The following is a 25,771-nucleotide window of genomic DNA, read 5'->3' as shown; positions in this document are numbered from 1 at the left end:
GGAGAAAAGAAGAAAAGGAAAACGTAGCCTACTTGTTTGGCGTAATAGTCCACTTCATTGTTAGTGTAGGTGTGAGACTGTGGTTCAGGTGTAGTAGCCATCACTGAGGTGTGTTACTCAGATATGATATAGTGACATTATGTTTCTAATTGCAGTGGGAAAAAAATGTTTCCTCTTACCCTGTCATGCCAGTGTGCTACAACACAAAAAGACACAGAACTTCCCTTTACCAGTTTAATGGCAAGTTAGTAAATGAGTGTGTGGTCAACAAGGGAGACATAGGCTGGACCTACACAAGAAAAACTGAGAGCAATCAGACTACACACTGAATGTGATTGCCACTGCCATTACTGTAATAATAATAACTATCATATTGTATAAGTTGATCATATGTTTTGTTTGTTAAGGTGAAAAATAAATTGTCAGATAAATTTAGTTGACTGAAAAGTACAGTATTTCTTTCTGAAATGTAGTGGAGTAGATGTGTAAAGTTAGTAAACACCCAATTAAAATAGTCTACAAGTAGGCTTCCTCAAAATTGTAGTTAAGTACAGTACCTGAGTAACTGTATTTTCTACCTCTGGTCATTATCAGTGGTGAAATATAATTTCTTATTTTGTTTGCATTTAGCCAAAATGTTCGTAGACCAGCCAATAAAATGACGCAGCTCAGCCCTGTTGATGATTTTATTTTGAAGGTACAAGCAGCGTGTTTCCGGTGTCACTGACAGACTTGACGCAGGTCGCAGGTTTCACCATCCACTTAAGACATTAATAAAGGAACATTACATGTTCTCATGTTATCTGGGATCATATAGTTGAGCCTGAGTGGTTGAATGAGGTCATCTCTAACAACAATACGCACTATCCGGCCAAAAGTATGTGGACACCCATGAAACTAGTTTAATGCCTTTATGTTGTTATTCCTTCAGTTTGTGTTTCCCAGCCTACACTACATTGTGTCTTAAAAATCCATTTAATGAATAATTTCTGATTTTGTTTGGTGTTTTTGCAGTGATGATTGATTGATACTATAAAATACCATAGCTGTTATGATGTAAAATCTGGCATTAGGGTCCATCTTAATAGCGTGCACTGGGGCCCATCCTAACTACAGTACACCACTGCACTCGTGACAAGGGGTCACATATAGGCAATACTTTGTTCTAAGGGGACACAACCCAAAAAACTTTGAGAATAATGCTTAATTAAACTGTCAATAGTATTCCAGCAAAGACAAACGTAACACAGAGATTTTGAGTTAGGGAGGGTAACGGGGCCCCGCAACCTCTTTTTGGCCAGGTTAATGTGGCCATTTGAACGGTTGACTATAAGTTGGAGTAACACTAGGACAGTGGCTAATGATTATAGACTAATTTATTGATTATATAGTCAATTATATGTGAAATATTTGGTCTATATTAGAAATAGTGGAAAATGGCATCACCATTTCCCCTAGTGCAAGTTGACCAATTCAAATAGTTGTTTACTGAAAGGCCAGGACCAAAAGCCATTCATTTTTAATCATTTAACACAGAGAAGTCAGAATATTTAACATTTTAAAAGCAAGAAGTGGCAAATTTTGTTAATTTTTGCTTGATAAATGACTTAAATAGATAATAAAATGAGTTACTAATTGTTTCAGCTCCAAAGCACATTATTGTCCAAAATATCATTGTATGATGTGGCATTATGATTTCCTTTCAGTGAAAACAAAGAGGTCTAGACAAACCATAAAAAATAGCCCCAGGTGTGTCCACATACTGCAGTGATCCCCGCCCTGCTTGTGTAAGCTTAAAACAGAACACGCAGACTTCTGTTAAAGATCTTTTTTTTTTTTAATTTGCCCAAATACTTGAACTACAAGGACATAAGAACACCCTCAGCTATAGAAAACATCAAATTTCGTCAAATGATCAGCAGTACAAACTTGTAAAGCTTTACTGTCTTAGATATCTCTATAAACCAACAGAAGGGAGAGAAGATACAACTAAAACAGGTGAATGAAACCAAAAACTCTCCCTGCGTGAGTGAAAAACTCACTGGCCTCAGAAATCACAGATGAGGGTTTGCCAAATTAAAGCACTAACAAAAAACGATAAGCACTCAATACAAAAACAGTATTTACAGGGAAAATTACAACCGTTTTTTTTAACCCCAGTTCCCCTGGCAACTCAGTTCCCCAAATCCCTTTTACAAACTCCCGTTGATCAACATCAGCAATTGCTTTTCCTTTTCCCCTCCCCGAATTATTTAAATAGTCCACGCTGGTTTTTGTTTCAGACAGTGATGAGATTCATAATGGTCAAAATCAGTCCATTACTAACAGATTATTAAGTTGCCATGTACTCATCTGTCTGTGGACCCAAAACGACAGTCATTAGTCTGTTTTCAGGTAACCAATGACACGACAGCGCCGAGCAGAAAAATTACTGAAGACCTTTGGAAAAAAAAAAAAAAAATTAAAAGATTTAACAATATCTACATTCATGGTGTTGGTATGACGTCCCCACACAGGCACAAACATGCACGCTGCAGTCACATCATGGTATGCAACAGAAACAGTAAAAACAGCACACATTAAAGCAAAGAAACACACACTCACACCCTCATATATACACAGTTCTGTGCAGGCATGCACACAAACTCACACAGAGGGACAGATTTACATTAAGTGCACACTTTTTTTTGGGATTAAGCATTAGACTGAAACCCGTATGGATTACAGTCAATACCAATAAAAATTCAAAACTTTTTTTTTTTTTTTTTATGAAAACCCTTCAGTTCGACAGCCACAAAATGATTCCAGATGGATCAGAACACAACAATAAAAACAAACATTTTTAACGACTCAAATAAACCGTAAACGTAAAACGACAGTTCAGGAGGAGACACATACACCGACTGTGTGACGCATTCTTTAAAAACACAGTCAGATTGAGCTCTACATGAGGACAACAAGTGATGTCCCTCCAACGACAAACTGCTCCGGTCACACAGTAAACACTGTGTGTTACTGTCGGGCCAGAATTAACCGAGTCAAACAGAATTGTTCCAGACTGATGGATTAATGAGAACAACACGTCAGTTAAGTTTGATACATGACATATTTGAATGACAGACACATGGCGATGGATACAACAGCGCCTATACAAAGTATTCACCACCACTGGATCTTATGTTTTACATCTCTGAGGCAGAGTGGATGCAAGTAGGCTTTTCTGACCCTCATCAACACAACAAACCTTCACAAACTGACCTAAATTAAGTCCCTTTAAAACATAAATTAAGTGATTACAAAAGTTTTGACAGGTTAAATGGAGGTAACTTGTGTTAAATTAACCGTGGCCAGTAAATAAACTGTATCTGGAGGCTACAAAAGCATATTAATGGAACAGAATAGCAGTCGGACAATAAGTAAAAATAAAAATGTAAAGAATAGGGCCAGTTTTGCAAAAAGAAATGGGGTGAAAATGCAGTGTCCACATGTGTAAAGACTGATCCACAGACTCCAGGGTGTAACTGCTGCCAAAGATGAGTCTACTAACCATTTAGAGGTGAATACTTATGTAATCATTTTTTTTTTACTTGCACGTAATTTAGATACATCTGCAGAGATTTTCTTGTAACATTACTGGAAAATCCTCTGTGTGACTTCTCCTTAAATATTGCTGAATAAGGGGTCATTTTACACCACTGAGTAACAAATCATCCACTTTGGTTCGACGTTGTAAAACAAAAAAACATGAAGTCCAAGAGGGGGTGAACACTTTATACAGGCACTGTTACCTTTATCAATGAGAACATGGGTTAGTAACAAGTACTGAAATTTTCCAGCAACAGAGACATTCATAATGGCTTGATTTTTTTCCTGAAAAAATACCACCTCTTTAAGAACCAAAATGATAAAAATCTACATCATAAATTGAGAATAGAGAACAAACGTGACAATGAACTGGGAAGAAAAAAAATTAAAGGAAACATTCTGAAGAGTGCAATTTTTCAGTACCCTGCACACCCCCCTCCCCCCCTCTCGCTCCCTAAAGTGATCCGCCATACTATGTTCTTTGGCTCTATGAAGCCTGTTCACAACTCATGCCACCTTTAACTAATTACCAGAATGACAACAGAAACATTGGAGGGTAATCGATTACCCTCGACATTAAAACTTGTACGTCAAGATTGAAACCACATCAGAAATGTTCATGACATCACCAAACCAGTGGGATGCTGTTTTTGGCATAACGTCAGCGGCCTGTGCTGTGAGATGACCGTCACACCAGGGAGGGAATGGAACTGATTTTGGACATACGGGCAGGGTGCCTCCATGAGTAGACCACCAATGCAGCAACATAAAAGTGGGTGAGTGTCAAGTGGATGAGGTGATGCAGGGGCTCCCTCTGGTGGTGGGAGGAGAGCAGGGTTGGCACAGTGGCAGAGCTCCCTTGACTCTTGGCTCAGCTCAGCGCTGCTCAGTTCATCTCACGGAGACGTCGGCCCATTTCAGTCCGAATCCGAGTCCGATGACCCCTGTGAATTTGAATCGCTGCTGCTGTCCTCCGACTTGTTCTCCTTGTCTTCCGCCTCATCGTCATCGTCGTCGTCTTCATCATCGTCATCATCCTCCTCCTTCTTTAAACAAACAATTAAAAAAAACAATATTTAGCACAATCAGCTTCCACTTCCTGTCATTACCCCTGCGTACTGGCAAAGACAGATGCAACTCACGTCATCGTCGTCATCCTCCTCATCCTCGCTGGACGAGTCTGCCTCAGAGGAAGCCTTCTCCCGTTCGTCATCATCTTCATCCTCGTCCTCATCCTCGTCCTCCTCTTCCTCTGTGTCCTGTGGGAGAGAGATTTTCAGGCATGGCTGACACACATCACTACACGACATCACTACGGCTGATACATCAGACAAGAAGAAGAATGAGAGAGACTGCGCTTACAGATTTCTTGGCCTTCGCCTTGGGGCCTCCTGGTTTTGCTGTAGTTCTTCTTTTCTGATAACATCAAACAGATAAACAGTTTTAAATTACAGTTTTAGAAACACGGTGCAGTTTCTTATCCAGCTTGTGACTGAAATAACTGACTTACTTGTGAGTTATATTCTTTGTAAGTGTTTCTCTCTTGCGAGGACAAGCTCTGTGGAGGAAGGAAAGTGTATGTTAGATAAGTCAGGGGTCCAACAAGTCTTGACAGAATGTCCCCTTTCCCCAATCAACCACTTCTTACAGCGAGCCACTGCTCCAGTTGGACTTTATACTGTCTCTGCTTCTCCTCTGCGATCTTCTTGTAGCGGTCTTTCTCCTTCAGTGGTAACCTCTGCCAACGGCTGCCGATCTCAGTCATCCGCTCCTTCATCGGGAGGTGATTCAGCTCTCCGTTGGACAGCATCTCCTGAGAGAACTTCTGATATCCGTTTCTAGAGAGTCAAAAGCAAGCGAAAAATCCCAACTTAGAGGTTTCAGTACAACACACAACAGGCAGCACAGACAGGTAGGGGAGATGTGACAGACTTACGATGGTGGTTTCTTGGGTTCACCCTCAAACTTCATCTTCTTCCCTGAGGCAATGGCGGCAGCGGGTGAGCGCATCTCGCACAGGTCTCTCTGTAAAGGAGAAGTCGACTGTTAGCTCTCACTGGTAGTGTGAACACACCGTGGAGTTCTGCTGGACGTCACTGAACTGACACTAACCTCATATCGTTTCTGGTCCTCTGCTGCCTTTTTGATCCACATTATTTTCTCTTTCTTCTCCATGGTGCTCCAGGTGGCTTCCATTGCTTTCTGTGCCTTTGGCCGGTCACTCTGCAAAGCAAAGGCTCACGTTAAATGCACTTGCAGCGAGAGTTTCACATGTATTTTCTTGAACTTTACCGATCTGCCAAAAATACACTGAGCACGGATTTCTCTGCCTTTTTAGGACATGTACTCTTTGTATCACCTGTTAAACCAGTGTTTATAGTGTAATGGGCCAAAACAAAGCTACCACTTTGTATTCTTGAGAGCAGAAGTCATGCGTACCTTAAATCTGGCCAGGTAGTCTCCTATGACGCTCTGCTGCCAGATGTCCTGGGCAGTCTTAGGTGGGTCCGGCAGACGACTGCGATCCTCCTTCTCCTTCTTCTCTGACTCTGCCTTCAGGACTGTTTCTAGACGTTTATACTTCTCCTGAATGATCAAGACAATTAGATCATTACATGATATTTTGAAAATTAGATTACAAATTGTACATATCAGTATGATTTGCCACCTGTGATCTGCTCTACTATTACATTACCTTCTTCTTGTCTGGCAGCTCATTCCACATGCGAGCCAGGAGTCTCGTGAGCTCACTGTCAGAAAGGTCCGGCCGCTCCTGTTGCAGTTTCTGACGCTTCTCCTCGGAGAAGATGAACATGGCTGAAATTGGTCTCTTGGGTTTCTCTGGATTGGCCTACAGGTTACGGAGAAAGTGAACATCAGAAAAGGGTGCTCTACTTTCTTACTTGGGTGAAATTATATTGTAGTGATCAAAGTGGTAACCAAAAATGACACCCAGCACTGAAAAAAGCAGTTTGAAGAGTGTATATTTGATCTTACCTTTGCTTTTGAGGCCTTCTTTTTGGCAGCAGGACTGCTGGCTCCACCCTTTTTAAAACCTATCTTCTCCTCAGACAAAACCCGAGTCTGCTCCTCCTCTGACAAACTCTACACATCCATACAGAACAGAATATACATGTGAGAAATTCACACTTATATGAGAACACTGATTGCTGCAACAAAAAAGTGCTGAAGTAGAAACCAAAATATAACTTACACTGAGAAATCTGTTCATTTCAATTTCATACTCCTTCTTCCTCTGAAAAAGAGCAATTATAAGACTTTTAGAAAAAAAAAAACGAAAGTACTCGTGTTTTTAATTATCACACTTGATGATTCTGGACTCACCTGTTCACAGCGTTTCTGGTAGGCATCCTTCTCATTCTGTTTCAGCAGCTTCCACCGCTGGCTACACATCACCATACGCTCTGTGCTGGGTACATCCTTCATGCTCGACATCAGCTCCGCACAGAACATTGAGTAACCATTTCTGAAAGCACAAACACATTATATTTAAATAACTCACTCGCAGGGCCGCGGCCTACAACCAGCATTGTACAGATGTGTCAGCAGTGTTGACTCACGGAGGTGGTTTGTCCGGTCGGCCATCAGATTTGTCTTTGAGGTGCCTCTCGGCCTTGGTCAGGGTGGACTTGACGATATCCTCATTGGTCATGTTCAACTCTGGGTGCTGCTGGATGTACTCCCTCATCGTCCCCTGAAATATTGCAAACACAGTGTCAAACTAAAGCAAGATGGACTGGATGTCATCATTGCTCTTAATACCACAACAGCCCTTGCATTTCAAAAACACACCACGCGGTGCTGTAGTCTTACCTCGTACAGTTTCTGCTGCTCAAGGGACTTGGCGATCCATTTGAGTCTCTTCTTGTCAGACAGCTGCGTCCACTGTTTGCCAAGACTGTCCTTAATGTCTTTGGTGGTCGCCTGGTGTCAAACAGGGAGAGTTAACATCTTTCAAATCGTACAATTGTGCATTTTGCATGTTTGTGTTGTAAATGCCAAAACATACGTCTGGGCGTGTCTTGAGAAAGGCCTTCTTTTCATGGTTATACCACAGCTGCTGGGGCGTCTTGGGCTTCTCTGGTGCATTTGAACCTTTCTTGGTCATGCTCTCCATAAGATCTGGGTGTTGTTCTCTGCATTTACACAACAGTTAAGCACAATTACCATCTTTAATATGCTGCAGGTGTATGACTAATATCCCCACTGTTCATAAATAATAGTAATAGGTAACCTCACCTGAACCTCATCATGCTGTGCACAAATGCTTCTTTGTCTCTTAGGAAGTCGTCAACATACTTTTTCTGTAGCCATGAAAAGATTTCTGTTAGAAATGAGTGAGTTGAGAACAATTATCAAATTTATTTTAGCTGTGGCTCAGGTGCTTTTGACTGACCTTCTTTTTGTCAGGAAGCTCCCTGTATTTCTTGGAGAGGATTTTCGTTAGGTCTAAGTTGCTCATCTCAGGGTGCAACTTTGCGTATTTGGCCCTCTTTTCCATGAAGAAGCGAAAGTATGGAGTCAAAGGCTTCTTGGGGAAATCTGGGTGTTTCTGTATATGATGAAGAAAAATAAATAAAAGTGTGAATTTTATTCATAACTGCTAGTTCTTCATTAGTCGATGAAACTGTGTGTTTTAACCCACCTTTATTTTTTTGCCCTTGTAAGGGTTCTTGATGTAGTCTTGGGCATCAAATATCAGCTCTGTTAGAGTCCGAAATTTACGAATCTGTGGTTCAGGCAGACAAAAAAGGTATTACAAATCTAACTTTCGAACAACCAATACAAATACTACATTACTCTAACACACTATACAATCTTAAAGTGGCTCACCTCTTTTGAAACCTCCTGCCACTTCTGCTTACACATCTCTGCTGTGAAGGAATTGAAAGCCACCTTCTGCCAGTCCAGGTGGGACTCTGATGTTTTATATTTAGTGAGGTCCTTTTGTGGCAGGGCAACTTTCATGGCCTCCAGCAGTTTTAAGAGGTCCTCCTGTGCCCACACTGTGATGACAACCAAAAGGAAGTTAAAGACATGCTAATCTGTCTACTAAATCACAAAACTAACTATAATACAATTTTGTGTGTCTAAAATGATGTCCAATTATCATTCTCATGAGAAAAGACATCCCTATGTTCATACAGTGACTGTTACGTATGCAATACTCATATTCTGGTATGTTTTAGTTTCAAAGGGTGTCACTATTATATTTTCTGCAATGACCTATGAAGAGCATTAATAAAATATATATGACATATAATATAATATACTAAGTTGTACAAAGCAGATGTATTATTGTGAATGTGTTATGGATGATCAATAAATGGTTTCCATACTTGTTAAAATCCCACCTTTGTCTTGGGTAGTTGCCTCCATTTCTCCATTCATTTGAGGGTGTGCTGTTTTGTATCTACAAAAGCAAAAAAAAAAAAAAAAATCACATATCTATAACCATAGCATTAATCATTAAAAAACACTGTAAATCGTAACAACTAGGTTCAGAAAATGCACCTAAAACCAAAAATGTTTTTTTTTACGTCAATGTTAATTTCATATGTATATTATTCGTAAATGTTAAAAATTGTGATATGTTGGTGATATAAGAGTAAATCTGAGATGTTTCCATGTGGTGGAATTTAAATTTGCCTCGACATAATGGTTTATGTCCATTACACCGCCCCTTAAACGTTTACGCTACATGGTGAGACATAGGCTATTGCTTGTGACGGCTTCAAATCTCAAATAACACTGCGGAGGGCTCCAACTAGCACAACTAGCTACGACAACAGGAGTCTCCGTCGAGCAAATTTCGCCAGCCGGAATTTAACGCATTAGTACTGTCCTTTAATCCACAACAAAAGTATCGTGAACACACAGGCGCGACCATTTTCTCGCCCGGTCCGCTCGGTAATGGAGGATTTTGTGTCGGAGCGGAGGTTGGGGAGGATCCACGGAAGGAGGAAGCGAATGGACGTGGACAGACATGCAGCTGTAGGCGACCAGCTGACCACGGACGGGGGATCTGCTTTCGGTCTCCGACATGGGGGAATGGTGGCTTGGAAGCACTGCAGCCAAATGCGCCACTCGGTGGAGGCGCCTCATCACCGATGGATGCGGATCTAGCTCCGCCATAACGACCCTATAGTCTTCTCTTCACACGCACTCGCACTGGAGCACCGAAATCGACATAATGTTTTCTTACAGTTATTAAAAGTGTTTAAAGTGTGACAACAGTCAGTTTTATCCGGTTTCCTGTGTTGAATACTGGGACTTTACAGCAAAACCCAGTGCATTCTTCAGCGAGGCGTAGCCGAGCTGTGCTCCAATGATGGCGGCTGCTCGTTGTTCATCGTGTCCTTGATGGCCCCAGCTCACTGTGGTGTCCACCGTGTGACCTAGCTACACTCAAACCATCGATACCTACATTTATGTAACTAAAGAGCTGCCAAAACGCGAACCCGGAGTCGCTAGAGCATTTAATATTACTCGAATTTAATGTAAAATACAACATGTGTGGATGAGGAAAAAACTGGAAGCTGAGGCATTATGGCCAAGGGCAACTTGGTACACCAAATGAAGCTTAAATTAGACTTTTCTTTACTAATTTGACAGCCATATATTTTTAAAATGCTAGCATTTAATTTAAAACGTTAAGCTTGAATGCATTTAATTAGAATACCCTGTTTCCTGGAGGCAGACCTGGCTTTACGTTTCTGTTTACAACAAATAATTAAAAACCGTTAACTGTTATAATTATAGCCACCATTTTACTTTGTTACATTTATGACAGACTCAACCGCGAAAAAAAACCACACATTGTAACAAATTATAATGTCGGAGATGAATCTGATGGTGGTGGGTTGGAGAGACTTGCGGAGGCGCAGGAAGAAAGAAGAAAATGATTTAAAAAAATTGGTCAAACGTTACATCCTTTAGCTTAGTTTCCGATTTAGTTTAATATTAGGATAGCTGTTACCGGTTTCGGCTACATTATCACGCGGTTTAACAGTACCGACATTTTTATCTTACAGCTCAAAGGAAACATGTTAACATCCGAGGCTGAGTGGCTTCTCTGGCGCGACAAACAGCTCCAGGTCCGCCATGCTTCAGCTCTGCTCTACAAGGAAACCTACCGTGACAAGGTCCAATGGCGCACTGCAAACACAGAAATACGGAGCTTAAACCTAAAGCCAGGGCGTTGCAGACTCCCTTCCCTCGATCCAAAAAGCGCATAAGCGAGGACAAGAAGGCGGGTTCACCGAGCTCGGTAGGTCGTCGGTGGTGCTGGGCTAGTCGGTGAGAGAGAGAGGGGGTGAGAGAGGGCGAGTCTCTGCACGGTGAGATATTAAACCGAGATCCCTGATGGCTAACCGAGAGAGGCGGCTGGCTGTTCCGCCAACAGCCGCATGGAGGTCTCGGCGCGGAAACCACCGTCGATTCCCCCACGCAAATAACCCGGTTACAGCCCAAACAGACGAGTTTCGATGACGGGAATTAGCATACACAAGTCGCTCGGTGTAATTTTGAGTAAACACCACAGTTACCTCCGGGTCTTATATCCAGTTTCTTCCCCGCTGTTGAGGACAAGAAATTCGGCTATGGCCGACCTCGTCTGTACCCTGCCTCAGCCGTTGGTTTACCTCGCTACTACAAAGACTCCACCGACCGAGCCGCTTTGTAGGAAAACAAAACCTTAAATGTTGGGTTTGCGGGTTTTTTAACGCTCATTCCGGCTTGTTTCTCGCGCACTCTCACCGTATTATGAAACCGAGCGGCTGTTTTGTTGGCTTACCTGTCTCTCGGCTCGAGCCTCGGTGTCGTTGTGGAGGAAGAAGGGGAGGGTTGAACGATAGCCAGCACTGCGCCGTCGGTCCTGGGCTCCAGTCCCCGCAGAGATGGTCCTTCCCCCCCGCCTCCATCTCACTCGCCGTCTCCCTCCACTCAACGCGCAGCAGCTCCTCTCTCTCCATCCAACCATTTCGCTACGCGGAGACATCCATTTTTTCCGACCTCGCACCGTTGTTTCTGAACCCAACCAAGGGCGATTATTTTTTACTCCCGTAGGCCGGCCATGTCTGATCTGCAGCCGAAGTTTGCACCCCGAATGTTTGATCAGTTGCATTAAAGTTGCGCTAATGGTTGTCTTATTAACGTGCAACCAGCTCATCTTACAATTAACTTAATATTATTAACATTTATTTTTAAAAGTTTACCCACTAATTTTCTCTCATCAATGTCAGATTTCCACTTCAGACAGAAGTGTCCTAAAGGTCTTCAAAGCAGCCTCCATGCATTTTCACATTGCTCGATTCCTCTTTTAGCAAATACTAAGAGGCTGTTTGACAGCTTCATTTTGGCCCAGCATGTTGTTTCTTTTCAACTCCACCTTGTGTGTTTGTGGGCGGAACCCCCGGCCGTCCAATCCAGTCAGGCCGATTCAGGGGAAAACAAATGACTTTCAGGCACTCGGCCTTGTTAAACTGTGCTGCGTTCCCTTGCTGTCGGAAATATTGCCATCATCGCACAGGATCAGGCACAGACCTGAAAGTTGACTGCATATGTGAGACCCAAAGTTTTCAAATAAATAAAAAGACATAGCCTAATGAACAAATGTATAATATAAAATATGACCATATATTGGTAAATGATCCAAAGCACTCATCTAATTGATCATATTTTGATCTATTTTCACCCAATTTTAATTTTTGTAAATAAGTAAATTCCACTGTTTGCTCATTCGGATCAAAGCATTAACCACCTGTACGTTCTACCCTGTTTGTCTTAAATGACAGTGAAAGACTTTAAGATGAAAGTAGCTTTTTGAATTCAAATAATAAGAAACCACTCAAATGAAATAAAGCTAACTTGTCAAAGTATTTTGAAAGTAAGCAAAATTATATAACTTTAATAATAATGAGCAGCACTTTAAATGGTATTGCATTTCACAATTTCATTCTTAATAAAGTCTAACTTATTCACACTTCAGCTCTGCATATGACACACTTTCATGTGTTTCTGCAAAGCATTTGTATGATTGAAGCTTCCTAGTCTGTTTTGTAATCCTTAATCTTTACTTAATGTCATATCACATTTAATAAAATGTGGTAATAGTAGTAGCAGGTGGGTATATGCAGGTGTACAGGGTATACCCACCTCTTGTTTGGCCATTTACAGTACACCAAAAAAACAGTGGAGCATATGGGAGAGTATACCCACTTCATCCTCTGTAACATACCCATCTACCCAGAAATACACCCACCTTCCTATCACCCTACTTCCAGCCCCTTTGCTTGGACCAAACCCATCTTTGAACTCGGCCTTCATTTTGAAATCAACACCTGTAAAGTTTCATGACTGCATCTTGCACGGTTGTGATGTTATCTTGTTGACAAAGTTTGTCCACAGACAGACAGACATCTAAACACCTGGTAAAATTGTACATGTCATGACACAGCACAGAAAAATGTCATGCTGCTTAATTTCTTTCCTCAGGACTGGAGTATTTACATCTGCGTTATTGGTGTTTTCTAAGTGGGAGTGCCGAGAAGTTGGAGATTACTTGATAACCTTGAAGGCAGCATGCAGCTAAGTGGCAGGCGTCTTGCTTCAAGTGAACACCCCTCTCCTGTCACTTGTAAGATAAAAACGATAGAAGTTAGTTGTGAGTGATGTGAAATACTGTATCTTCCAATGCATTCATGGAAACGTGCACTTTAATGGATGTTTTTATTTTTAATAAAGTGAAAATCCTTCCAATCCAATCAAGCATTTACTGTACAGTGTTTCAAGCACACAAACACATGAACAGGCACAATAAGGCACATTTACAAATAAGTTGTTCCCTGATTATATGCAACAATTTTCTCAAAAAAAAGAAAGAAAAACATTTAATCATCCACTATCTACCTATTATTAATCCTATTTTATAATCATGGAAGCAAGTACACACTTAAAATCAGATATAAGTGCATTACACATATTTTTATACAAATTCTAAACAGGTCAGCTAAACAGAAAGCAAACGTTCAGTTCAGTAAACCATACATCAAAAATTATCAATGAGACAAACTCGAGTAACTCAATTTAAAACAAAGGAAATGCTAATGTATGGGACAAAGGCAGGTGGGACAATCCCATGGAAATTCATTATATGTGCACGTGTAAAGACCTGAATAGATAAAAAGTTGCTTAACTTAAATAATGAACATTAAGTCAGGTAGAATCACATGCACAGATCTACAATGCAGCATCACTGCTAGTCACTTTAAAGCTCGTGTAGTTATGCACTAAAAGAAAAAAAATCTTAAAAATGGATTTCCCTCACGTCTTAAGGGAAAATACTTCTCATTTAAATAAATCAATTTTTTTTTTCCTGGACAAAACATGATGTTGCATATCTTGATGACAATATGGACTGTATTATTGGTTCTCTGTTGTGGTTCAGGGTCTCACACACACAGACTCAGCTGCGGAAATGATGTATGTTTTCTAGAAATGAGAGGTAATTTCCTTTAAAGATAAATAATAATAACAGAACAGAAAAGTTTGCAACTGTGTACGTTTACAAATACATATTGTGAAAGACACCTGATGTGAAATTGTCACATAATTACTGGCAGTTTGTGAATGAAACATCAATGATATGGTGTTGTTTATGGCAGAGGGGACTCATTGTACACATCTACCCCAGGTTCCTCCTCAAACGTCACTTTGGCATCATCTGCGTCCAGCTGCAACACAAACATATCTGGTTACAACTGAGAAACCTACACATCAAATAACATGACAATGTGTGCCTGAGATTGTAGTGAATGTAACAAATACAAAGAGGTACTTACGCATTTCATCTCAAACTTAGAGAAGAGTGTGCCAGTCATGACCATGCGTAGAGGGACGGTGAGAATGAGAACAAAAGGCAGCGCCAGAGAGAAGGGACTAATCTTCACCATCCACAGGACAGCCAGGCACATGAGCTGGATCAGAGTGAAGAGATGCATCCGCAATGTGCTCACCTGCATCAGGGACAACAGATAAAAGTGTTAGCAGGGGAGCACAGTGCCAAACACTAACATGGAAATGTACAAAATACTAGTTTCTGTTTACAGGGAGATTGTCATAGATTAAAAAAAACCCCACTGAAATATAAGGACAAAGTGACAGTCCTGTGCATGAAAGGTTTACCAAATGGGTCTACAGAGCATAGGTTTAGGGGTCAGGGGTCCATGAGATACAAAATGGCCACAGGGTGAAAAAAAAAACCTACCGTCAAAATATGTCAAACAACTACAAAGAGATGGAAAATGACAAAAAAGAGACTCAAAAAGACCAAAAAAGATACGAAATGACCACACAGAGTCACTATATGAAAATCAGAAGATGTGGAAAAAGCACAAAAAAAGCTCGGAACAACCTCAAATCAACTACAAACGACCACAAGAAGAAATGAAAGGACAGCAGTAAGTCTCAAAACTAACCAAAAACAGTTAAATGATCATAAACAGATGCAAAATGAAAAAAAGAAATTCAAGAAACCACAATAGCATACAAACAAACAACAAAAAGATGTGAAACGACTACAAAGTGGTGAAAAATAACCACAAAGACACGCAAAATGACCAAAAAAGACATTAAAGAACAGCAGTGAGACTTAAAACAACCAAAAAAATGATGTGAAAGATCTACAAACAGATTCTATACAACCACAAAGAGGCACCCAATGCCCATAATGTTGAATTTAAACCTCCCTGGCTCACTAGCAACAATATACAATAAGATTATTCTAAAGATATCTCGAGCAATGAAGTCTTTACAGTACTTTACTGTTATTGCAAACATGTGAAACTAACTTTGCATTTTCAAAATGACTCATTTCCAGACATAAAGGTCTCTCAACTGAAAATATCTAAATGTTTACACTTAAAGTGTGTTTGAGGAGGCTGCGTACCCTGGTAGCGTAGGCATCAGGGGGATGGTATTTCTTTGGTGTAATCAACAGAAGCATCCTGTCCCACATCTGGATTCCACTCAGAGAGGTGATACCCATGTAGAGAAAGATGCCGAACAAGGCTGTCATCGGAATCATCTTCAGAATAGGTTCCATGAAAATAGAAACACCTGGAAGTCACAGAAATTGGATGAATAAAGGGAAATGGTAGTTTATTCTGAGACTGCTGTGTCCGCACCAGTACTGTGGATGGCTGTACCTACCAACCATGATGGCCACAAGGATGCCACTGATCCTCTGCTCTATCACCTTCTCAATCTCTGGTTTGGGGCCTTTGCTCATGACAGTGAGTGCGTTGGCGTGGGTGACAGATCGCACAGTGGCAGCACTAAGCCAGGGCACTCCAAAGATAGAGGAGATGCCCCCCATGGTGACCAGGAGGAGAAGATCAAAATGGAAACCGGATCCTTTCACCATCTTCCTTTCAGGTTTGCTTACAATCAGCCTGGTAATACACAGAGAGAAAGAAATTTACCAAAAATCTCATCTTAATTTCAGTATTTCAATCTTATTTTATTGTTTATGGTGTCACCTACGTAGTAATCTGTGACTCCAGGAAGATAAGAATGAAGACAAGCAATGCTGGTATACAGCAGGCAGCCATCATCCAGATGGGGAAAGGCTGTTTATGTCCGATGGGGTTGATGAACCAGCCTCTGGCTTTGGGGTTGCTCACCTGAACGCCCTTTGGCACAACTAGTTTCTGCAAAGGGTGGAAAAAGTTAGCGCATTAGAACATAGTTTGAGTTAAGTCAAATAATAAAAGAGGACTGTAACAAGGAACATAAACTCTATCTTCCTTTTTATGTACATGGAGTGAGTTTTCAGAGATGTTTAAAAGACATGATGATTAGTTCTGTTGAATGAATGTTGGTGATACACAAGCAGTGGACATATAACTGATTTTTTTGCCTATTGGTGTTTACTCGCTTTATGACAATCTCCAACTGAAGGTCATACTCTACATAACTTTCTATTTACCAGTGTGTCCTTGATTATAACCATTAATCAGCGAAGTATGTTATGTTATCCATAGTCAAGATCTGGACCAAAGTGCACATTTGTATTTACACACATGATGTGAAATGCTACAAGAAATGCCATGATCCGTTGTCACTTTAAATATAAAATATTACAATACAATGAAATAAAATATACAATAGAAGACATAAAGAGAATAAAAAAATGTTTTCAGTAAAATAAAAAAATCAAATAATTCTCCGAACATTTGAAATAAAAGACCCACCAGGCTCAGAATCATTGACCTTAAATGTGCTCCAAACCATTAAACAATAACTGGCATAGAAAGCCATCTTAATGTGGATGATTTGTCAGTTACCTATACTGTACAGAAAACAAAACATTTAGATATACTGTATCTGAATGCACATTACGTTCGGTTTAAAGGGACAGTTCACCCCCAAATCGAAAATTCACATTTTTCCTCTTACCTGTAGTGCTGTGTATCAGTTTAGATTGTTTTGGTGTGAGTTGCTGAGTGTTGGAGGCATTGGCTGTAGAAATGTCTGCTTTCTCCTCAATATAATGGAACTAGATGGAACTTGGCTTGTGGTGTGTTTAGTGCCAAGAAAGACATTTGAAAAACTTAAAAGTAACATCGCTCACCAGAAATCACAACCCAGTTACTCAAGATAAGCTACAGATCTTGTTGTGAGCAGTTTCATGTAGAAACTATTCTCTCTTTACCAAACTACAACCCCACCAACAAAATCACTGTGAAGAAGGAAGTGTGCATCTACAGCTAGCTCACCGAGCACCACTGAGCTAGCTATCATTACAGCAGGACGCCAATAATGCTTACATCTCGCGCTGTCTCAAGTAAGAGTCTCTTGTCCATGATACACGTCTCCTTCTGCACGGTGGTTTGGTTGTTGGGTGTAGTTCGATAGAAAGAGAATATAGTTCCTATGTGAAACTTCTTACAAGAAAGGTCTGTGGATTATCTTAAGTAACTGGGTCATGTTCTCTGGAAAGAGATATTCCTGTCGAGTTTTTCAAATGTATTTTTGGCACTTTGAGCACAACCCGAGTGCCATCTAGTTCCATTATGTTGGAGGGATGTCCGACATCTCCAGTCTGATATCTCCAACACTCTGCAACTCACACTGAAACAATCTAGATTGATGACTAGCACTGCAGGTGAGAGAAAAATATATATTTTTGATTATGGGATGAGCTTTCCCTTTAAGATTTTTTTTATTTGTTTTTAGCAAAAATACGAGCACTGTTAAAACTTACTTGAGAGACGATTTAACTCACCACAACACCACACCTACCTGAGTGTAAGCATCCTGAATGCTGATATCCACAGCGATCATTAAGAAAATAGCAATGGGGACACCGAAATCTCCAATCAAACGACGGAGCTAATGAGACAGAGAGGAGAGGATACGCCACAGGTCAATATCACAGAATACTACAGAAACTTTAAAAAACCATCTCTGGACATAGAAAGATGATCTTACTGGGCCGGGGAAGTAATGACCATTCTTGAACATGCGGAGGAAGTACGCAATGAAGAAGCAACCAAACATCAAGCACATAGACAGCAGGGCAGTGTTGGGGTAGGCCGTTTCATTGCTCAGCCTAGAATCGGTCATGTTGCCATCGGAATTCTTGTCCATAAACTGCTCATTGGCTGAGTGGAAAGGGTTGTCCATTGAGTCGTTCAGATGTTTGTAGTTCAGAATCAGAGGGTGAGCTTTGAAGATCTGAGCAAGAGGAGATGAGAGGTAAGAGGAAGTTACATAAGAGACAACACATGAGGTGATTACAGGGAAATGGAGTCTGTGATGTGACATGGATGAAAATGATGAGGTGAGGAAACCTTGATAAGTTTATTGAAGGTCTCATAGATGAAGATGAGAGAGATGAGGATGGAGAAGATTTCCTGAGTGAAGCGGGAGATGAATCTGACCAGGAAACTGCCTTCCACAGCCACAATGATGACCACGATCACTATCAGCCACATCCCCACCCAGACACGGCCTACAATGTACTCAATGTGCTGGGACTTGCAGAACTAGTATGGAATAAAGAAAGGGAAGGTAGATGCTAATGAAGAAAAAATATCTAATTAAAGATTAAGATTGAGTTTTGAAATCCGTTCAACCATACGTACAACATAAAAAGCTTCCTCAAACACAAGCAGTGGTCCGGAGAATCCGATGACAAGGACAGGCTGGGCGGCGATGAAACAGAAGATGACACCCTGGATGCTGGTGGAGATCATAAGCTCTGATACGCCCATCATTCTGTCTGTTTTGTCAGCTAGAGTCAGACAACAGAGAAAATTATTATTCATATAAAAAGTCAGTTAACTCCTGCAAATTAACTGAGACAGAGAAAACAAACACGTCTCTCCATCTGAAACTCTCTTTTACCCAGAAGTCCTCCGAAAGTGATGGCTGGGGACAGGGCAGCGAAGTAGATGAAGATGACGGCAGCGAGGACCTGAGGGTTCAGAGCATCTGTGTAGTCACTGATGTAGTGGCGGTAACGGCGCTTGATGTCCTTCACCATCCCACCGAAGGGATAGCCTGTGCGGGCCAGGGGGTCCTCTCGCGGCTCCTGTGGAGCTTTATCAACTGGACAAACAAATCAGACTGACATTAATATTTATAACGCTAGATGTGCCTTTTTCTATACCTTCACAGTATGGTCCAAGTCAACTTTGACTTGGTCTAAGAATCCCCCCATAACAAGTATCTATACAGCAGCAATCAAAGCAGTGGTAGCAGTATTGAGAGACCAGATCAATGAACTCTTGGACAAAAAGTCTTGCTTCTATAACCTCAGTCACTAAAATGGCAGCTCAGGTACCTTCATAGTCATAAGACCCACCCAGCCCCTCTTTTGATCTCTGTTGATTGGCTGGGATTTGATGGTTTTTAAGTCATAATATATCGTAGGCAACTGCACTTGCTTGAGTTTCTTGAAGACGTTTCACGTCTGATCCAAGAAGCTCCTTGAGTTCTGGAACTGCAGAAGCTTCTTGGATCAGAGGCGAAACGTCTTCAAGAAACTCAAGCAAGTGCAGTTGCCTACAATATAGCACTTATGAGTACCATGACCTGGATGACTGAGAATCTTCACCAACATGTTTTTAAGTAATTTATTTTGAGGGGTTTTGTTGTAACGTTGCAGGTATCAGTGACTCAGTGGGAACCTGGGCAAATGTGGTGGGAACACAGGCAGTTCTTGTGACAGTGTTAGGGGTCCCTGTTGAACTCTGTCACTACTGTCCCATCAAAAAAAAAAAACCACAGACATGGCATGTACAGTTTTCAAGATTCACAAAAGCCATCTTCCTTGACTTGACCCACACTGGTGGATCCAAAATCCATTTCAATGGATACCGGTCAAACTTGATCTAGAATGGCAACAGTGTACGAAAATATGTAGAGCCTGCATGGAAGTATAATGTTTTTTAAATATAATAGTCATATTTTAGGCTAAAAGAATGGTATTTCGGGTGTTTTTACTGCCGTCAAATGTTAAAACAGGTCAAGTTTGACCCGCACAGTATGTACGGGGGTTAGATTGTTTTTGAAGCATTTTTTAATTTCTCCAGCAAGGCTCCAATTGCCTATCTGTTCTGATTTTATTGTTCTCTATGTGTAAGTGAATACATTTTAAAGGTGCTGTATGTTAATGATAACGTTGATGTTCTCCAAATTAAGACCACATTTCCCATAAAACCTTGTTGGTTCCAAAACAGCACAATCCTTCTTTTTAATGCCATGTGCCCTGTCATGTTTAAGGACTGAAGGGTTGAGACTAATTTGAAAAATATTATTGTATTTCAGTTAAAGGGATGAATTTATGTAACAATTGTAGTGAGGTGCTGAAAATATGTGTTGAACACTTTGTAAGTATAAGGAACAGTGCTAACCTTTGACCCTGTCACCAAAGGCAAGACGGCTGTCAAGGGGACGGACTCTGTCAGTCAGCATCCTCCTCTGGAAATTGATGATTGGGTCAAGCATCGCCTTATCTTGGATCTCAGTGGGAGGGATCACGATGCTGCAGTCCATGAAGTCGGCGATGGCGTTGGTCAGATCCTTGTCAGTCTGAGCCAAGAAGGCCTCCAGACAGAACACCTGTGAGACCAGAAAGCTTTTACTCACCTGCACTAAAAGTGGGCTTCTTTTCATCAGTGTGTGATCTCATTGCTAAAGCTACATGCTACTGAGCTATTATTTTCCTCTCTCTTACCCAGTCAGCCATTAAAGCACCCATGGCACGGCCACATTCACTGTAGTCTATCCCGCTCTGGCTGGGCCCCACCAGCGCAAAGACGAAACGAACAGGGACAGGAGACTCCAGCGAGGACTCCATCACAACAGAGTCCCTCAGCCTCACAAAAGCCACCACTGGTTTCTGCAGGGTGTCCAATACACCTATCGAAAACACTCTTTTAGCCATATCTGTTCAGAATCCCACATGAGGACACACAACTGCATCTGAGTCACATAAACATACCTGAGAGGACAATTGAGGCCTCCATGTTGTCAGAGGTGTCTCTCTGCAGAAATATTGGTGCAGTAAATGTCAAATCTGTTATGTTATTACATGGAAATGGACAAAACTGTATTAAAAATGTATACCTTCTTGGTGACAGAAAAGGTCTGCATCTCAATGTCTCCAGTGGGACCAACCTCAGCTCCTGCAGACTGACTGGAAGGACAAATAAAAGGAGCATAAGATGTATGCTGTAAACATTTCTATGACCAACATCTTGTGGAAATAAACAGAAAAATAGTGTGTCTTGTGCGTCCTCTGGGTTACCTGCGTCTTAAGAGCAGAGCTCTCAGCAGGTCATCACGATCAGAGAGGCGAATCTCATTCATGTTCAGAAGCTCATCAACCATCTTCTCAGCCACAGCAGACAGACTGCTGGCATTCAGGTCGAGGATGACAGCACCTGAGTTCATTTGAGTTGCTTTTAATTAATTCATCAAACTAAAACAAAGCTGTATTTTATCGTAATATAGGCACTGAATTCCAATTCATTGACAGTTCCAATGTCACCTGTGACCATGGCCTTGCGGAGCTGGATCAGGCTCTTGAAGGTGAGATGGGACACATGAGCAGGACCCCATTTTCCTGTGGCAGGGTTAAAGTTCTCCTCGTAGCCCACCCAGCGGCCGGTCTCCTGCCAGGTGCTGCCCTGGAGCTCATTCAGCTCCACATAGGCCTGTAGTAATACAGTGTGGTAAGTTAACAAACACACCAGAAGATAATGCTGGTTTACATTAGTGAACTTTTATATCTGATAAGCGTGAAGTATGTCAACTAACCTGAGCATCCCCTCTTGTGGTGGCATTGGTGTTCAGATTCAGATAAGCTGAAATAAAGAGACAGAAAACAGTTTGTGGGGGAAGAATTCAGATCCTGTGCTGAAATGTACTTAAAGTATCAAAAGTAAAAGCGCTCATTGTGCAGTAAAATGTTCCCTGTCAATGTTTTATTATGATCATCGTATGTTTGTCGAATAGCTGTTCTGTGAGAACCATATATCTCTAAAAAGTCAACTTCTCATCGTGTCAGAAAAAAAGCTCTGTTTTCAGCTTTGTGACAATGGTTTTAAAGAGATGTGGTGGAGTGGAGGTAGAGTACAAGTACTCTGAATTTGAACTAAAGTACAGTGCTTGTGTCAATGCACTTAGCTGCATTCCACCACTGGAGTTATATGATTTGTGCACAGATTGCCTGAGAGGGGAAACCTACCCTCTGAAACACTGGGGATGACAAAGGCCTCCATGGCTCGCTCATTCTCCTCCTCCTGCATCCTCCCCTCCAGGTCATAGATCTGGCCTGGTGGAGTCCTGGTGGTATAGAGAAACAGAAATAGCTATAAAGACTAGGGATGAGCATGAGTGCTTCTTAACGACATCTGCTTATTTAAATAGCAAATGGACCTGCAGTTGTATCACACCCTTCTTGTCTTCCAACCACTCAAAGTGCTTTTATACTACATGTCACATTCATGTTACCATACAGGATGCTACCTTCAACTCAGCCCTGATAGGGAGAGGAAATTTGGGATATTATTTTGGAACATGCACTCCCATAAGTCACTTATAAGCCTGTAATTGTGGATAGCAAGTGACTTAAAGTCCATCCAGTTACAGGTCTCAGTTTAGACTGATCAAATTTCCCTGACAATTTTTGCTATTAGTGCTATTCTCTTCTTGGCCACAAGAGGGCACGACTGATTAACATATATTATTTCACCACTAACTGCTTGTGTGACTGGGTTTTGTGCCCTGAGTTTAGACTCCAGGGCATATTTACCACAAACTGTATAAAAGTATCTCTTCCCTTCGAGGATTGGCTCAGCCTTACCTCACCCAGGGCCCTCAATGTTGATTTCACATCACATGGAAGTTATTCAACACTTTCTGAATTGTAAATAATCATTCAAGTCAAGATCAAAGTTATAAATATGTCTGTGAATTTCATTTTTTTTTTCTAAAGGCAAACATACTGAAAAGCAAAATCAGCCAGTCCATGTCTATCATTCAAAGTAGCTTTACCCTGATTTTATTCTAATTTTGATTAATATTTCATAGTTATCAGATAGATTGAATGCTTGCAGGTAATAAGCATGGGAATAGACCTGACTTGAGCATACCCCTGGCTTAGACCTGCATCTGTTAAGTTTTAATTGGCCACTTGGGGGCAGTACAAACAAGCTGTTGACATAACATTATCGCCTTTAACAGTTGTTATGGTGAGCATGTTAGCAAACAGTTAGCTGTTTACACTCAGTGAACACATTAGCGTTATTTGTATAAGTATTCTGGGCCGTCTGATGAATGTAAATCAAATTTTCTCTCTGGTTTTTAGCTCTGTGTTTGGTCTCCACCAACTTTGATTATATCAGAGTCTTTAGCTGCTACATGTACCACTTTGTTCATGAGCCAGCCTGATGAGTGGTGGGATGGGAGTGTAAAGTGGGTTCATCAGAACTTATTCACTTAAAGAAAATAACAAAACATTAAAGTTACGGCCCACCAAACCAAAACAACAAGAGCTAAAATGTCATTGTTACAACTATTGATCAAAGCAGCTTAACTACTATAGCCTACCTACTACAACTTAAAAAATATATATATAATCACGGGATTGGAGGGACTAGTTTGCACACCTTGTGAGCACTGCCTGACATGCACAGTTCAGGGCAAGACAGACCTATTAGCTTTGTTTTATAAGAAACATGATGCAGAATCCCAGAGTACAGTCACAGTACATATTCAGGTAACGTACTGCTTAAACAGAGAGTGCAAAATGCGGACTCACAGTCTCACTGGAGAGGGGAGGGCTGAGTCGTTGTCTTCATAGGACATGTCACTGCCCTAGTCAAGAGGAAAGTTAAAGAAGAAGTCATAGAAGAAAGTTGGATGAAAATTGTTCGATAAAGGGAAAATATATATTGTTGCAGGAATAACCGAATACATCAAACTCCAAACTCTCCATCCTGACCAATTTCATAAGATCTTTTTCCTCTTTGAGATGTTGCACGATATTTTGTACCAATTGTAATGCTGCATGTTGTACTGTTACACTGTTAGATGTTAAAGGAAGCATGACTAACCTCAAAAGTGAAATGGTTATCCATTGATGTTTTTCAGATGTTGAACTCTCAGCTACTTGTATGCATTCCCTAAGACAGAAAAAGTGATAGAACATAAAAAAAACATGTAATGACCATATGAGATACAACACAATTAGAAATAAGTGTCTCATTTGGGACCATTAAAATGAAAGCTCTTCTTTAACTGGTGATTTGTAAGTTGTGAGTTTTGACATAATGCAAAGAGATGCAACTACATCTTCCAAAGCACACAATTTGCAATAAATACATGTCATATTTTTGTAGCAATCGTAGTAAAAGTATCGTTTATTTTGTTGTCAACTAGGCTAAGCCACTACAGAGACCGGTAAGGCCTGCTTTGGGCCTTTTTAAGGCAACTTTGATGAAGATGCCGTCATCTACCGCCACACAACCGCTCTGCGTCTGCCTGCAGAGCCGCAGCTCAGGACATATAGTGAACCAGCTGGTGAGAATGTGAGCTTCGTTATATTTTCAAAAGAAGATGTACACAGCCTTATCTTTGGGTTACACCCTTCTTTAACCGCAGACCTCTGTTCTCTTCAGTAATAGTACAGTAAAAACTTTTAAGTGCAGCTACTGTAACAGCCAGTAATAGAAAACTGTTACAATCAGACTCAAATACTCTAAATTAACAGTATATTTCTCAGAATGTAGCATAGCATGTTGTTTTTACTTGACTGCATTTCAATTTCACAAACAACTGAACAAACCTAACTTTTTTTCCCCCAAACTGCAGTTGAAAATATTTCTCATCAGATAGCCTAAATAGAGGCCAGTCGACTTCACATTTACTTTACACATGCACAACATTGAGTAGGACATTCACAACCATTTCTTGGTACCAATTCTTCACATGTAACACTGAGAATAGACAGATATTTTAGCCCAAAGCTAAAATAAGCAGGTGCAATATTCCTAAAAGTGCAATGAATTCAGAAAATCCAAAGCTGACAATGCCACTTGAGCTTGACCTCAAATAAGTAAAAATGTTTGAATTGTTTTTAAACAAAATGTGCCCAGCAAACATTATAAAGATTAATATTCTTTTCTGAGAAAATAATTTTAGCTCAAGAAAATAATTTCATCTAAACTCCCGTCCTTATTTTACAAGCATGGCAAAGCCATTAAAGGTTAGAGTACGCTCCTCTCCTATCAAGGTGCATTCAGATATCCATTCATTTTGACCTTTACTCTCCAGTCCAGTAGTACCACAAAGTTCATCAGACCCCTGTCCAAAGAAAGCCACACCCCTACCTGCACGCAGGTACTCCCACCTGGTCTCCAGCACTCGAAACAGCAGATCTCTGTTCTGTCAGCCCACACGAGCCTGCTGATAAAGTGAGCCAGGACAAACGAAAAGATGAGTACAGAAAGAGGACGAGAAGAGCGGGAACACCCATATGAAACTACGTCGACCCTAAGAGGTGCCGTACCTCACAACCCCTCTGGTTGCTGAGCAACATGGTGGGGGGTTGCGGGAGATAAGGCCTGCATGACAGACAAACAGCCCTATC

General features: G+C 41.0%; 2 protein-coding genes across 11 annotated transcripts; both read right to left on the bottom strand.

The window, feature by feature from the left end:
• Window positions 1-1,817: 1,817 nt before the first annotated feature.
• On the bottom strand, window positions 1,818-11,777 carry ubtf (upstream binding transcription factor). 9 transcript variants are annotated; one of them, XM_050069888.1, is made up of 21 exons: window positions 11,402-11,777; window positions 8,946-9,019; window positions 8,440-8,612; window positions 8,252-8,335; window positions 8,003-8,158; window positions 7,846-7,910; window positions 7,616-7,742; window positions 7,420-7,530; window positions 7,167-7,300; window positions 6,931-7,072; window positions 6,800-6,841; window positions 6,583-6,690; window positions 6,281-6,436; window positions 6,025-6,171; window positions 5,698-5,808; window positions 5,522-5,610; window positions 5,234-5,423; window positions 5,096-5,143; window positions 4,948-5,001; window positions 4,728-4,844; window positions 1,818-4,631 (listed from the first exon to the last, which is right to left on the bottom strand). In XM_050069888.1, exons 2-21 carry the CDS (start codon window positions 8,995-8,997, stop codon window positions 4,503-4,505), a joined length of 2,235 nt encoding a protein of 744 aa, XP_049925845.1. In that variant the 5' UTR covers window positions 8,998-9,019; window positions 11,402-11,777; the 3' UTR covers window positions 1,818-4,502. The 9 variants fall into 9 exon arrangements, with proteins under 9 accessions (XP_049925845.1, XP_049925848.1, XP_049925847.1 ...); XM_050069891.1 differs by having other exon boundaries at window positions 8,961-9,019; XM_050069890.1 differs by lacking the exon at window positions 11,402-11,777 and adding an exon at window positions 11,154-11,366.
• Window positions 11,778-13,321: 1,544 nt separating this feature from the next.
• slc4a1a (solute carrier family 4 member 1a (Diego blood group)) lies at window positions 13,322-25,659 on the bottom strand. Of its 2 annotated transcripts, none has more exons than XM_050069883.1 (21): window positions 25,532-25,659; window positions 24,237-24,305; window positions 23,942-23,997; window positions 22,367-22,464; window positions 21,937-21,983; window positions 21,668-21,833; window positions 21,425-21,560; window positions 21,244-21,313; window positions 21,119-21,161; window positions 20,852-21,036; window positions 20,529-20,736; window positions 19,018-19,221; window positions 18,756-18,904; window positions 18,462-18,656; window positions 18,100-18,345; window positions 17,911-18,000; window positions 16,150-16,316; window positions 15,817-16,058; window positions 15,554-15,723; window positions 14,448-14,621; window positions 13,322-14,339 (listed from the first exon to the last, which is right to left on the bottom strand). In XM_050069883.1, exons 2-21 carry the CDS (start codon window positions 24,258-24,260, stop codon window positions 14,262-14,264), a joined length of 2,748 nt encoding a protein of 915 aa, XP_049925840.1. In that variant the 5' UTR covers window positions 24,261-24,305; window positions 25,532-25,659; the 3' UTR covers window positions 13,322-14,261. The 2 variants fall into 2 exon arrangements, with proteins under 2 accessions (XP_049925840.1, XP_049925839.1); XM_050069882.1 differs by having other exon boundaries at window positions 25,512-25,651.
• Between the last annotated feature and the right edge of the window lie 112 nt (window positions 25,660-25,771).

This window comes from Epinephelus moara, chromosome 18 (genome assembly GCF_006386435.1).
Source record: "Epinephelus moara isolate mb chromosome 18, YSFRI_EMoa_1.0, whole genome shotgun sequence".
Lineage (NCBI taxonomy): Eukaryota > Metazoa > Chordata > Actinopteri > Perciformes > Serranidae > Epinephelus > Epinephelus moara.
This window is presented reverse-complemented; position numbering and strand designations above follow the sequence as displayed.